General features: G+C 42.2%; 1 protein-coding gene across 1 annotated transcript in view; it reads left to right on the top strand.

Moving 5' to 3' along the window:
- The window catches only part of DRC1 (dynein regulatory complex subunit 1), a 2,270,880-nt gene that overhangs the window by 302,562 nt on the left and 1,953,443 nt on the right, over positions 1-14,875 (top strand). Inside the window, exon 4 of the mRNA XM_044062852.1 lies at positions 4,414-4,597. Coding sequence (XP_043918787.1) covers positions 4,414-4,597 — 184 coding nt within the window. The remainder of the gene's footprint in view (positions 1-4,413; positions 4,598-14,875) is intronic.

Below are 14,875 nucleotides of genomic sequence, written 5' to 3'. Positions count from 1 at the left end.
CTTAGGGGAAAGACCACTGCCTGATGTGACCCATTGCTGAGATGAATAGTGAGAGAATAGTTGCAGTGTGCAAGTATTGAACATGTATATGTGTGCCTGTGAGTAGTGAATGTTTATATGTGTGCCTGTGACTCTGTGTGACTTTGACTGTGTGTGTCAGTGTCTGTGCTTAGAGTATGCCTGTGTAAATGTGTATAGTCTGTGTTGTTGCACAGAGTGGCTAGGCAGAAATGCAGTCTCATGTGCACCTGTGTTCAGCTCAGCCTTATCTAGTCCAGTAGCACCTGCAAGTAGGTACACTATATTAGGTGTGTGTGTGTCTGTGTGTGTATACATGATTTTGTCTATTACTGTGCATATGGGACTCGGTGTGCTTGTGTGTGGTGTAGTAGGACCTGCACTTACTCTGTAGTTTAGGTTGATATGGCACTCAATGGAGAAGTAAAAAAAAAACAAAAATGCTCACTGGAGTGATTAATAGTTGTGCACATTCCTACTTAATGATGTGCTCTCATTGTGGGAATATGTATGACTTTGAAGCATTAAATGGCAAAACAGTGCAAGACTATACATTGATGCTGTGAAAGTGGCACCAATGTGCCATTTTCTATAACTCCTGATCTTAGTCTGCTGCTTAAATTTGCACACATTTGTAATGCTTCATAAACTGCTATCTCAAGTCAAAGATGCATTACATTATTTTGACCACTTCCAAAGAGGACAAGTATCTGAAAGCATGAAAAAGATCATCAGGCAGGAAACACTGAGTTGGAATCTTAAATAGACAGAAAGCAAGTGGCAGTTCAATTAGTATTGTGTTTCCATAGTGTAAAGAAATGGACTACATTCCTGAAACAGAGCTCAGGCTCAATTATTTGACCCATGTAGTTGTGCAACTACTTGTTTGCACTTGCAAATCAGAGGTAAATAGAATTTCAGTATATCTCTAGCTGTTGGCAATGATAGGTTCAGAAAAGCTGTTAGACTTCTTTGTAGTGTTTGTCTATTGAAAGATGTTTTCTTTGTGCATGTTTGTAGCTGCTTGTGTATTTCATTTTTCAAACTGAATTTGCTAATCTTATTTATTTTTAGTTTAAGTGGCTGAAAAAGGTCAAATGTCAAGTCCCCACTTACATCTTTCACAGATAAATAAATTATTGTGTCTGTTGGTTTACGTATTACGTTAAGGATGTGCATGTTGAACCAGCAAACCTCCTTTTGGTTCCTGTCTTTTAAATAGCTGTTGTTCAAGCTATTGCTGTCCTACAAATATGTAATGGTTGGTTTATTTAAGGGTAACAGTGGGTATATTCCTGATATTCTAGAGTGGTTTAGCTGGTGGCAATGTTACTTTAAAGTTGGGGGGTGTTGATACTGTAGAGGAATCAGTAAACTCGTACTGCATGTTTCAGTGCAAAATAGTCTTGGTTAAGTTTCAGTTACAGATGGCAAGATTGTGCTGAAAGACACGGTGCTCATTTTGAGGTAAGTGAAATCTTAGGGAGCCACTGACTATAACTCTGATATCCAGCTGTACAGTGTAAAGCTTATATGGGTGTGACAGGTGTTGGCTTTTAACCTAGGGAGCGGTGTTCATTTATGAATGTTGTTAAGGCTAGTCACCCTTTACATATCATTTCATGGTGAATGGTATAGGTTTTTTGACATTAGATATTAATGTGCATCAGTAGGTGAAAGTTGTATGACAATACATCATGGCAGTACCAGAAGGTGCACATATCTCCAAACTCATGAAGAAAAGCCACCACCAATTTCTTGATGCTGTAGCCACTAGGCTGTTATTTCCTGTCTGCCTTCTCTAAGGTTGCTGATAGTAGTCTCTGTTTCCATCTAAGTTGCTCTCTTGTTCAGAAAGGCTGTATCAGACAAACAAAAGCAGACTGATGGAGGATCACCATTAAGTGATTTACTTAAATTGCAGGAGACTTATGGAGGCAATACCAGGGTGCTACCCTGTGCAAGATATTCTTATTGTAACATATCTGCCCATGGCCGAATGTGTAACCAGCTCACTTAAATTATTCTGTCTTCTGTAGGTTTCTCACATCTCATAACAATATTAGTGCTTATTGCTGGTTGTGAAGGATCAAGGAGTCTCAGAATTTAAATATATATTTTTATAGAAGATCAGGGAATTTGCCGAAATCGTAATATATTTATTTATTGACATTTGTTGACTAGGAAAGTCCACTGGACCAATGACCCATTTTCAGTGAAGGCCCGGGGAGAAAAGCTTCATACAATCACAGGCATTTTTATATAACATCAGCTTAACTTTGAAAGTCAAGAAAGTTTTTACGCAATGCAAATTGAAGTAGGTATACAAGACAAATACATATTATAGAGATATATGATACAAGAAAATAAACACAGTGTATAATAGGAATGTATTTGTGTGGGGGGTGGCAATTAAGATGGTTGAGTGGTCGCATGTCACTGAGTCATGATACATCAGCCTCTAGTAATGGGTTGAACTTGCTCCATAGTACCTATGTTAAAACCCTTTGTTAAGGTGGGCTGCTGTGATTTTCACTGGTTTATTTTTGACCTACTTTGAGCTGATGTCTTGCTGTGTGACAAAAATGTATGTAATCGTACATTTATGTGCATGTGTAAGTACTAGGCTATCTGCCCGAAGGCATCTGTAAGCCTAGCCAGAATGTGTTGGCTTTTGCCGCCTCTTTAGACCTTAGATTAGTTCCCTGTACCTCGGTCCAGCAGAGCCATTAGTTCCCTGTGCCTCTGTCCTGCAGAGCCACTGCAGTGATCCCCGGGGTAAATTTTCTGTTTCCCATCCACTCGTCAAGGTTTCTCTTGAAGAGTGTTAGTGAGGGGCTCTGCCTAATATAGATTGGAATCCTGTTCCAAAGCATGAGAAGTCTCTGGGACAGGAATCTATCCCTCCAGTCCTATTTATCATTGTGGTGAGGTTTAGATCCCTAGAGTGTGTGGCTCTTGGGGATTTGTTTTTTTTTTTAGGTGGAGCGTGTCCTTCAATTCTGGGTTGGACATAGCCTTGTATGTCAGGCAGAGATTACCTCTGAGTAAGCGGTATGCAGCCGAGTACAGCTGGAGTTTCTTCAGTCAGGCTGCATAGGGCATACATTTGAGGCCAGTAATCCTCTTGGTGAGGTACTTCTGTGGTCTTTCCAGCTGTTTGCAGGTGTCTTGTGAGGTACATCCCAAGTGTTTGTCTGATGCAGCTTTTCTGGACTAGAGAACAACCTAGATGAAAATGGAAACTACTGTCAGCAACTTTAGAGGAAGCAGAGAGGAGATAGCCTACTGGCTACAGATCAAAAAATGATGGGGACTTCTGTTTGACTTACAAATCTTCCAGTGTGCCCAGTATATGTAACTTAGGTGGGCATTCAGTGGTGCTGTGAAGGAATTACCCCTTGCCTATATGTGGTATGTGGTGCTGACCCATCCATTTGATCTAGCAGTATCCCTTTTACATAGCGACAGTCTCACTGTCAGACTTTTTTGATTTGGACATGCCCCCATCTTGTCCTTACTTCCTTCCCATGGAAGGAGACAAATCCTCTTAACTCCCCCTGTCCATCAGTGGCTCCTGTAGTGTTTGAGATGGTAATCAGTCTAGGTTTGTAGTCAGAGCTTCATCGTATATGTTTTGGAATTGACCATAATGGCAAAAATGACTCAGGGAAGTGAGAAAATGATAGCATTCAACTATAGGGTACTTAGGGACCCAGTATAATAAGACCAGTTTTAAACATATAAGTAACTGGAATAGCACTTGCATATCAAATAGTAGTGAGTCTAATGTTAGGGTTGTGGTATTTTTACCCCTTTGATAAGTAAGACCTGAAAAAAAATTGAAAGCAAATAGGACTGATAGGTAAAAAAGAACAACAAGTACGTTTCATTCCAGTAGTATGTAGATTACATTAAGGGAAGTTAGAGAAAGGAGGGTAAAGTGGCGGTAAAAAGTAATTAATGTTACAGGATTTAAAAAGCAACTAAAAGAAGGGACTAGTGTAACAATTCCTTAGATGTGTTGCTGTTCTGTATAAAGGTAGAGATGACAGGTAGAGATGCGGTTAGTAAGAAGCTGCTAACATACAATGCTAGTAGTTAGAATAGTAGAATCTTTGTTGATGGTAAGTATTCCTGTCCCTATCAGTGTTACATCCTTCAGTTTTCACTACCCATTTTGTTCAGTTCACAGGAGCCAGTCACTGTTGTAAGTAAGTGTTTGCAGTAGTCAACAATATGATAGCCTGAAAACCAAGTTTTTAATTGTTTTTATGTTTAACTTTTGTTTTCATTTATTTGCTTTAAGCTTCTTTACTTATAGCCCACTTTGTAATATCAGTATCGTGGTGCTTAATAAAGAGTGTTTCACTTTGACAATTTTGTTAACTGTAGGACTGAAAAGCTGGAGAATGAGGCCAAGACAAGCCAAGAGAAATATGAGGAAATCTCTAAGAAGTGGATATCTGCAAAGGCAAAGGAAATACCACAGGACCTCAGAGATGTACTAAACATGCAACAGCAGCAATGTGCTTACTTAATTGAGGAGAAAAACAAACTCATCACTGATCTACAACAGGTAGGATTGCTGAAATTAACTGGGAAAATTGTTATTCATGCTTACTTTTGCTTTTGCTAATGAGCAGCTTTCTATTTTCTTGTACCTTGGAGTAAACAACTGATGTGAAGTTGTTCAGTCTCGCTGTTTGTTCTTACACATGGGTACGGAGCCGATCCATCGACTCCGAGCCGGCCGCTTTCCAAGCTCAAGATCTCTGAGTAGCTCGAGGCACAGTCCCTATCCCATGATGCTCTCTGACTAACCTCAGATCTAGTTTGCCACTGCAATGGATCGCAAGTTGTTCAGAGAGCTTGGGCCAGTATAGTTCTTTTTTCTGTCTTTTGAGCAATTTGTACTGCTATATTTCATAGAGTTTATATTCTAATTGATAGATAATCTGTTATTTTTTTAGGGCTGTGTCCCTCTTGTTGTGTGGATTAGTTGTGTTTGTGTTGTTAGAGCGGTTGCTCTTGGGCCTTGCCCTCTTTTTCGTTTAGGCACTTCTGTGCTTCCCTCATATAGTTGAACAAGGCTCTGTCAACTTATTTCCCTATCCCTTATACTTAGTTTTTAGATAAATTTGCTTTTTGCTATAAATAATTAGATAACTGTATCCCTTTTATTTAGTCTTGGGATAGTGTGCTTTTTTGCTATAAATATTTAGAACTTCTTATAGTATCGTTTTTGTATAGTATTATCAGGGATCTGATAATTGTGTGCTTAATATGTCTGACCGAAAAGAGAGACCGAACTCAGGTTTCAAGAGGTGTGACTGTGGGCAGAAAATGTCCATTACGGACAATCATGTGTCCTGTGTATATTGCCTAGGACCTCTACACTTACAGGAAGATTGTTCTATCTGCCACTCTTTTAGTGGCAGAGTATTGCTTGAAAGGAGGAGAAAGCTAATGGACAGAGGACTGTTGAAACCTGAATTTCAGGAAGCCTTGGGTAAGACTGACCAGACCTCCAAGTCTTCAAAAAGGTCGAAGTCTTCAAGGATGTCCTCGAAACACAGGCCCTCAGTTCCAAGCACCTCTGTTAAGGTGTGGTCGCCGGTTCCTAAGTCATCGGAGCCATGCACCGAACCGATGTTTCGGAGCCAACCCTCTAAGCTGGAGCTGGTGTTAGAGGTGTTGAAGTCTCCAATTCTTCGATCTGTGGCTTCTTCGATCCCTTCGACCTGTTCTTCTAGGACCCTATCAGAAGTCGATGTGGATCGTGTGGTGCAGAGGCTTTTAGAGAACCCTGCTTTGGCCAAATGACTTTCGGTTTCGTCCCAACTGGGTTCGATTCCTACTACCGTCCCATTGCCTGTGACTACTCCTTCTCTGACCTTACCTAGGCCTTCAGAGCCGGAGGCGGAAGATCTGATGGTTGTGGAACCTGCGGAGCCGAGTCCTGTCCCAGTGACTTTGGCTCCATCGACCCTGATCTCTTCGGTGCCGTTCAAAGTGTCTCGGAGCCAACGCTCTCTCGTCGATTCCAGGGGGGGAAGAGTCAAACTGACGCATTGGTTCTGACCTTTCCTCTCGGGGCCTCGGCGGAGATGAGCTCGGCTCTGTCCTCGGGTTTGGAGCCTTGGTCTCGGCACCGGGGAAGCCACCTTCTTCTTCGGAACAGGCGGGGGGTCCTTGGGTCGAGACTCCGGTGCCTTCGATGCCATGAGGAGGGTAATGTCTGCCAACACTCTCACTTTCTCAGGTCTTTCCTCTTCCTCCCCTAAAATACAGCGTTCTGCCTCTACATCACAGGTTCCTACTAAGTGTCGAGACCCAGAGCCTCAGGTAACCCCTTTGGGTGAACCCTGCTCTACTGAGACCTCACCAGACGCTCCCACTGATGAGGTCCCCAGAAAGCGACTTTGCAAGAGGAGGCATTTGGATTCCCCTCAGTAATCCTTGACATCAGACGCTGACTTAGAGGAATCAGAAGGATCCCCACGGTCCCTATCAGAGGATGTCTCCTTTACAGACATCCTGGAAATAGTGAAACAGAGGGGTGACTGGCAGTCCGCTACCCCTACTGAAGATGAGTCGGTGCTCCTGAAGGCCTTTGGGTCTCAACCTTCCACCTCCTGGGTTACTCCGCCCTTCAATGAACTCATGGATCTGGTGCTCGAAGGGTGTGGGAGTCCCCTGATTCCATGGAACTAGACCTGCGGAGGCCCAATAAGTTCATCACTTCCCCTCAAGACAAATTGTACCTCACTAAAGGAGTTCCTGTTGATGCCATGGTGGTGGCGGCGGCCACCAAGAAAGAAATGTCAGAGACCTCTGCTACTGTTCATCCTCCTAATAGAGATTCTAGGACTATGGACAGATATGGGAAATGCATTTTTAGTTCTGCAACATTTGTCATGAGATCGCTTAACTACCTAACCCATTTTACCCGTCTTCCAACGAGATCTCTTCCAGGAACTTGGAGATACTCTAAAGGGTAACACAAATTAAGTTGTTTCTGAGAAGGTGACGGCTCAGCTTTCTACCCTTAATTCCCTTGTCAACTCATCCATGCGGCTCATTTCCTATGCAGCCGATGGGTCATGTCTAGCAGCAGGTACAGCGATAGCTCTGCGGAGACAATCCTGGATGCGCTTATGCTCCTTTGCGGAAGCCTTCAAGTCTTCCTTTGTCAACACCCCATTTGATGGCTCTACTTTGTTTGGGCCCCAAGTCAAGGAGACTGTCACTAGGTGTGAGCAGGAAGGAAAGACTCTATCTGCCGTAGGAGTCCATTTTTCCACCCCTACCAGACCATACCCCAAAGGGCAGAAAAGTGGAAAAATGTGGTTCCAGATGTCCCAAGAAGCTTTCCAGAACACACGGAGTGAACCCCTTTTCAGGGGCAGAGGAGGGGGCAATAATGGAAGACGCTGCTTTGGCGGCAGAAGGGGTCCGCAAAACCAGGGCAACAGGGAGCAGTTCTCTGGCAAGCCTTATCAGCGCTCCTGAGAGGAGACCTGACTGTCCTACTTTGGAGGCAGTCGGGGGTCGCTTGGCTTTGTACTCAGGCACCTGGCTAGGAATTACATCAGATTCTTGGGTACAAAGCATAGTTACAAGAGGTTACATCATCCCCTTTTCAGACTCTCTGCCAGTCAGAACAAGAATCCCAGATGTTCCACCCAGTCTGCGGGATCAAGCAGCTATAGAAATCCAAAAGCTGCTAGAAAAAAAGAGTTATCCAGCCAGTCCCGGCGGACCAGATAGGATCCGGAACTTACTCCAGATTCTTTTTAGTTCCAAAGAAAACGGGGGACTGGAGGCCCATTTTAGACCTCAGCAAGCTAAACGCTTTTGTAAAGAAGGAAAAGTTCCAGATGGTCACGCTTCAGTCGATACTCCCGTTCCTGGGAATGGACGATTGGATGTGCTCTTTAGATCTCAAGGATGCGTACTACCACATCAAAATGGCCAGACCTTCCAGAGATCATTTGCGTTTTCGGCTGGGGGCCAGTCACTGTCAATTTCGAGCACTGCCCTTTGGTCTCATCTCAGCCGCCAGAGTGTTCACCAAATGCATGGCAGTGGTTACAGCTCACCTGAGGTGTCTAGGATTCCAGGTGTTTCCGTATCTGGACTACTGGCTCCTGTCTGCCACCACCAGGCATCATCTCATTCTTTCCAGGGATCATACGATCAATCTCTGTCTTGGTAAGGAGTAACCATAAATTTCGAAAAATCTACCTTATTACCATCGTAGCATATCTCCTTTATCAGAGCAGATCTAGACACCACCACCGCATTGGTCAGATTACCTCAAGAACGAGTTATCTCTCTACAAAATCAGGTGTCCCGCTTGCTAAAAGAAAAGAGAGTACCTGCCTTTCAGGTTTTAAAACTTTCAGGCACCATGGCAGCTACCCTCATAGCGGTTCCTCTGGGACAGATGCACATGTGGATACTCCAGTGGTTGCTTTTCACCCAGTGGTCTTATCAACAGTTCCCAATGTCTTTCAAGATCCTACTGACAGACTCTTGCAAGAAGGACCTTCTTTGGTGACTGAACAGTCACCAGGTGACAATAGGTCGACCATTTGTACTTCCCCCTCCCATAGCCACGGTGACCACGGATGCTTCCCTGATAGGGTGGGGGGGGGCTTTTTCAGGGAAGAACTGCCCAAGGTACCTGGTCAGAGATGGAATCTCATTTGCACATCAGTGTCCTGGAGTTGAGAGCAGTGCTTTTAGAGTTGCAGCAGTTCCACGACTCTCTGCCTTGGGACACGATTGCGATCCAGACGGACAACATGTCGGTGGTCTGGTATATCAACAAACGGGGGGGAACCAAGTCTTATCACTTATGCCGAGAAGCCTTGAGAATTTGGTAGTTGGGCTGTATCCACCGGGCGATTTCTGATAGCAATGCACATCCCGGGGAAATCCATCGTGATAGCGGACAAACTGAGCAGAGCAATTCTGTTGCCCCACGAGTGGTCCTTCAAAGAAGAAGTAGCAGAAATGATTTTCCGCAGATGGGGCCAGCCTTGCTGTGCGTTTTTGCATTCCCACTGAATGCCAAATGCAGAAGCTACTTTGTCCTGAATCCTCCTTTGGGGGACAGCCCAAGGGATTCACTTGTACACAATTGGCCCTTAGGTCTCCTTTATGCCTTTCCTCCAACCTCGCTGATCCCCAGATTTTTACAGAAAGCAAAAAACTCAGGAAGGACTGTTATTCTGATAGCCCCCTTTTGGCCTCAGCAGATATGGTTCCCCTTCCTTTATCAATATCAACTGGAAGAACCTTGGTTTCTTGACCCAGTGCCAGACCTTCTGACCCACTCGTCAGGAGTTCTTCAGTCCCTCAAACTGTCAGCTTGGCTGCTGCACTTCCCTACCTAGCCAGGTCATATAATTTGTCTTCCGCGGTGCAACATATTCTGGTCTACTCTCATAAAGTCGCCACCAGAAAACTGTATAACAGCAAATGGAAATGTTTTGTTTATTGGGCCTCTCAGCATGATATTGATCCCTATATCGCTCCTATTGATAGTGTTCTGGAGTTTCTGACTATGCTTTTTCACGAAGGTGCAGCAGCAGCCACTGTAAAACTTCAATTGGTTGCAATATCCAGTTTTTACCTGTGATTTGAAGGGTCTAATCTTATCTCTCACAGATTATGTAAAACCTTTCTGAAAGGGCCACAAACCTTCCTAATGTAAAACAACTGGTCTGAAGCCCAAGTGCTTAATCCAAAAGACTTAGAATAATAGCTACACTTTAATCAAGTTACTACCAAGCAGTAGTAAATACAACTGAATACTTTAAAGAATGCCTGGATTAGTGCTCAAGTTATACAAACAAAGCTAGATTCAGCAGGCCTGGATCTAGTCTACGCTACAGCAAACAAGGTGTACCAATTTCAGTAAGAAGCAGTTCAAATATGCAGGCACTATAAGCTTTTAACCAGAAATTCCCAGCTCAGAAGGGCAGAGTCCAGCCTCTCCTCCCACAAGAGTGCAGACCACAAACCCTTTTAATGTAAAACAACTGGCCTGAAGCCCAAGTGCTTAAACCAGAATTAATACAATTTTAGAATAATAGACACTGCGCCCTCAATCAGCAGTTCCCAACTTAGAAGGATGTAAGCTACCTGTTCTGCAACTACAGTGCAGACCACAAACCTTCTTAATGTAAAACAACTGGTCTGAAGCCCAAGTGCTTATACTAAAAGGCTTAGAATGAGTTACACAAAGCAGTAATAAATACAACTGAGTACTTTTAAGATGACGCAAAAGCAGAATAAAGTAGGAAGAAGCACAAAGGAGGGAGGTTGATGTAATGGTTAAGGTGTTTACCTTACAGACACAAGGTGCAGGGTTTGAGTCTCACATGGGGTAATTGGCTAGGCTTAAAATGGACCACAAGGGCAGTTAGCCTAGTACTAATCTATAAACCTATGAACCTATGAACAAATACAGTAAAAGCAGAACATTTTTTCCCCAGAAAAGTAGCAAAAACAGTAGTAAAAACAATTCACATGCAGTGCAAGCTGGCACACTTGAGTATGTAGCAATATTAGTCCACACACTGTTTGAAAAAATGTAATTAAATTAAAAAGGACTAAAAGCAAGTGCAGAAAGGGTTTATTAGGTAGAATGTGGTAAAGAGATAGGACTGTGGGGGAGTGTCCTAGATCAAATCTGCAGTGGGGCGGGCACTGCAAAAGCCACCAAATTTAAACTACAACCAAGAACAGGGGCGGGGGGTGGGGAAGACAGTTTCAACAGAGATAGATATGAGGAATCACAGTGCAAATTATAACCAAAAAAATATATACTGATATCTGTATATTTGCAGAACAGTAAGGCAACAGATATCTAAGTAACAATTTAGCTCTATAATACAGAATAATACAAAAAAATATACTCAGCTCTATATATTTGCAGAGAGTCTTGTAAGGCTGTCTCTCAACAATCCACTTGTCCCAATGTAAGATCTGAGAACCAGGGTTTTGCTTTTGTGGCTCTTTCTCCTGCTGGCCTCAACAGCCATCTGAACAGTCTTCTTGTTGTACAAGAAAAAACTATCCCAACAATAACCAGGTACCTCTGCAACAAGTAAACAATCCAGTGGCAAAAAACAAGCAAAGGCGTAAGGCTCCAGGTTCTCCAAAAGATTTAATGTCTGCAGACACAAGCGCTTTCACTAAATGCTTCTTCAGGTGAATCTGTATTAGATTCTAGATAGACAGTAAATTAATGTAGTTCATCCCTTGTGCCCCTCCGCAAAATAAACACATCATCCACAAATCTTGCATAATAACCCAAGTGTGCCTTCCATGCATGTTCATGTTTGAAAATCACCTCATTTTCCCAATATGCTAAAATCAGGTTAGCGTAGGAGTTCGTACAAGGCGTCCCCATCGCTATACCCTTCTTCTGTTGATAATGGCAAGCTGAGTAAAAAAAATGTTATTCTGCAATATAAGCAGAAGCAAAACGCCTACAGCCATCCTGGTAGTGTCATCTAATACTCCATTACAACCTATCAAGGACTCTGTGGCATCTAAGCCATATTTTTCAGAGATCACAGTAAATAAATTATTTATAGCTAAAGTGACCAAAAGATGGTTGCCAGTGTTGGCATCAGTCTGAGTATAAACATGCAGGGAAGATATAAAATGGGTAGTATCCTTCAAGATGCTGGGTACAGAGGCTGTCACTGCATTTAATTTCGATTCTACCCAGATAGAAGCATTCTCCGTCATCCATCCTCTGCCCGACACTGTGGGCCTAAGGGGTGGATTAGTGGGGTCCTTGTATATCTTAGGTAGTGCCTTTACCACTGGGTGATCTATTAACACAAATTTATGTGCATACTCATTGATGAAACCATTCAATTGGTGCGTAATTAACTCAAGTTTCACATTACCTACCAAAATGGTAACTTCTAGGGGAGAGAGTTTCCTATAGGTCAAATGGTAATTTAACATGTCTGTGACCTTATCATGATAAAATTCCTGGTCCATCACCACAACTGCTCCCCCTTTATTGGCAGGTTTCATTATAATACTATCATCCTGTATTAATGACTTCAAAGCATCTCTCTGTCTTGTTGTTAAATTATGATAAACATGCCTCTCTTTAAATGTTAAATGCATTAACATTTTTTCCTCACAAGTTCTTAAAAAAGTGGCAACTGTTGAATTGTGTGGTGGAATAAAAACACTAGGTTGTCTTAATGTGTTGTTAGCAATTACATTATCAGTGGCGCCAAACATTTGCTTTAACAGCAATCCCCGACCAAGTAAATGTAGGTCATGCATAACCTCACTAAAGTTCGAACCCATACTGGGAACAAAACTTAGGCCCTTGTTTAAAATCTGTAATTGCTCCTCACTTACCCTGACATGAGATAAATTATAAACATTAGATGTAGCATAAGTAATACAGTCACCATGAGAAGTCAGAACAACGTTTTCCGCCTCTTCACACTCCTTTGTTGCGAACGGTCACTTTTCTGTTCGTATTGCTTCCTGACCGCAGCCTGGAGTTTCTGAAAATATAAACCAGTAGTTAGAGACTTACCACAAGTTTACAGGGCCTGGGAGTTATCAGTCAAAAATGCACTCGATGTACCCATTTCTCCTTGTAAAACAAAAGATGATGAAAAATTTTTGGTCTAGCTCCTAGGCCCTTAGAATCAGTCAAGGCAGTATCAGTAGCAGTAGAGGCACCTGCTGCTGCAGAACCCAACTGTTCCAGACTTCCATTGGGCAGATTCTGCGTAATAAATACGGCATCCTGGTCCCTCCTACATCCAGATAATGTGCCTTCCACTGCTGCCCCATCTCTCTGTTGATTGACACTTGAGGCGAGTTTGAATGCAGTGTGTACATGCTCAGCATGTGAAACAGGTTGTGGGTGTTTGTCCCGAGGCCAGGCAAAAATATTACCATCCAAAATGTCTCTGTAATCCCTCATTAACTTTTTAGTTTTGGTCTGCTGTAACTTTAAGTCATAAGTAGCAACAGTACAAAATAGATCATCAAGCTTAGCTGAACACTGTTCACCAGCAAACCATGTTGTTTCTTTTCAACAGACTAAATAAGTTCATTCTCCAGTGGTGTAAAAAAAAGTCAATTATCAGCCGCATGCACATAAAACTAGTGTCCAAATTAATCTGCTGCCGATGTGCTAGTATTCCGGATAAACTTCTCCATACGTGGGCATGCACAAAACCCGAAGCCCTCTTGGAACCACCTTATGGTGGAGACGAGCCTCAAGGTGAAGTCGCTGCCATTGTAGGTATTTCAATTTGTATACGTCATTCCCCAAGGCTGTCACCAATTTAGAGAGCCAATGGTCCTTGCTTTCACTTAAGGCATTCTCAGTAGAGTTATCTGCCATAGAGGCTAATTTCATCGTTATGAGAGAGTTATACCCACATATTGTAAATGTCCTTACCCTCTTAGTAACCATTCCAGAGCCAGAAAGATGAGGATCATAATCCAATTCAAGATCCTCAGTCTGTCCTTCAGCCATGTATGAGGAAATCCAACAAAAAGAACAACAGTAAGAAACTCCTGCAAGTACGGCAGGTGCACAGCCCCAAGTAACTAAGTCCACAAGAAACACACAGGCCAGCACTCAAAGGCAAAAGGTGTATATAAGCAAAATATAATTTATTTATGCATATTTAGGCAGGACAGACCAGTTTTGGCCCAGTTCTTAAGCCTTCCTTAGTGTAAAATTAAATCACAAAAACAAGCCTTTTTATGTTTAATAATCATCACATGATACAAAAAGAATTCCCATGGTTGGTTATAAATGTTCATTAAGACCTGAGGGGAATAATCCTCCCAGCTTGATAATCCACTTCTTTTCTTTCTTATTAAGCATATCATGCCAACCAGTTTTATTAGCCCGGTCCCCACTTATCCTGTCAATAATGGTGAACCTGAAATATGCTGTAGAATGGGTCAAAGAGCGTTTATATAATGCATTATTGTTTTTTTTTTAATTTGACATCACTTAAATGTTCAGATATTCTTATCCTTACAGGGTGGGAGGTCTGTCCTATATAAAAAGCAGAACATGTACAGGTAGCTAAGTAAATACTGACCACATGGATAACACCCCTGCAACAAATCACCAGTTAAAAGTAGTTTGTGATAGTTCTCCCGTGTTTATAATGGCTAAAGTCGGATCCCATGGTTTTACCCCTACGGTATGAAAATTGGCATTTATCTTTTAAAAATGCAAATAATTTATCATCTGCTAATAATATATTCCAATGTTTTTTCACTATATCCAACATAACATTGGGATTAAGTCCGTAGGTGGTAATCAGTCTAAGTTCAGATGATCCTGATTGTTGTTTATCCTTGTACATCAAGAGATCATTCCTATTAATAGAAGATGCAAAATTACTAGCTGAAAGTATCGTACCTGTTTTATATCCACGGGATTTGAACCTATTAATAAGGAAAAACATATAGCTTTCATATTTCTGAGGGTGGGAGCAAATGCATGTAATTCGCAAAAACTGTGATTTCAGAATGTTGTGTGTAACATGGGGTGGGTGAAAGCTGGAAGTGTGTAATAATGAGTTGTATTGTGGATACTTGTGGAAAACCTGGGTATCCAGTGCATGATCTGAATTCCTTGTGATGACAACATTCAAGAAAGTGATTTGATGAACATCATAATTGACAGTAAACTGGATCCCCCACTTATTACCATTAATGTATTCCATAAATTCATTCAAGTATCCCTCATCAGCTTTCCAAATCATCCAGCAATCATCAAGGTAGCATCTCCACATATCAATTTCCCCAAGGTATAGAT

This window comes from Protopterus annectens, chromosome 2.part1 (genome assembly GCF_019279795.1).
Source record: "Protopterus annectens isolate FY-2018-M chromosome 2.part1, PAN1.0, whole genome shotgun sequence".
In the NCBI taxonomy this organism is placed as follows: domain Eukaryota; kingdom Metazoa; phylum Chordata; order Ceratodontiformes; family Protopteridae; genus Protopterus; species Protopterus annectens.
This window is presented reverse-complemented; position numbering and strand designations above follow the sequence as displayed.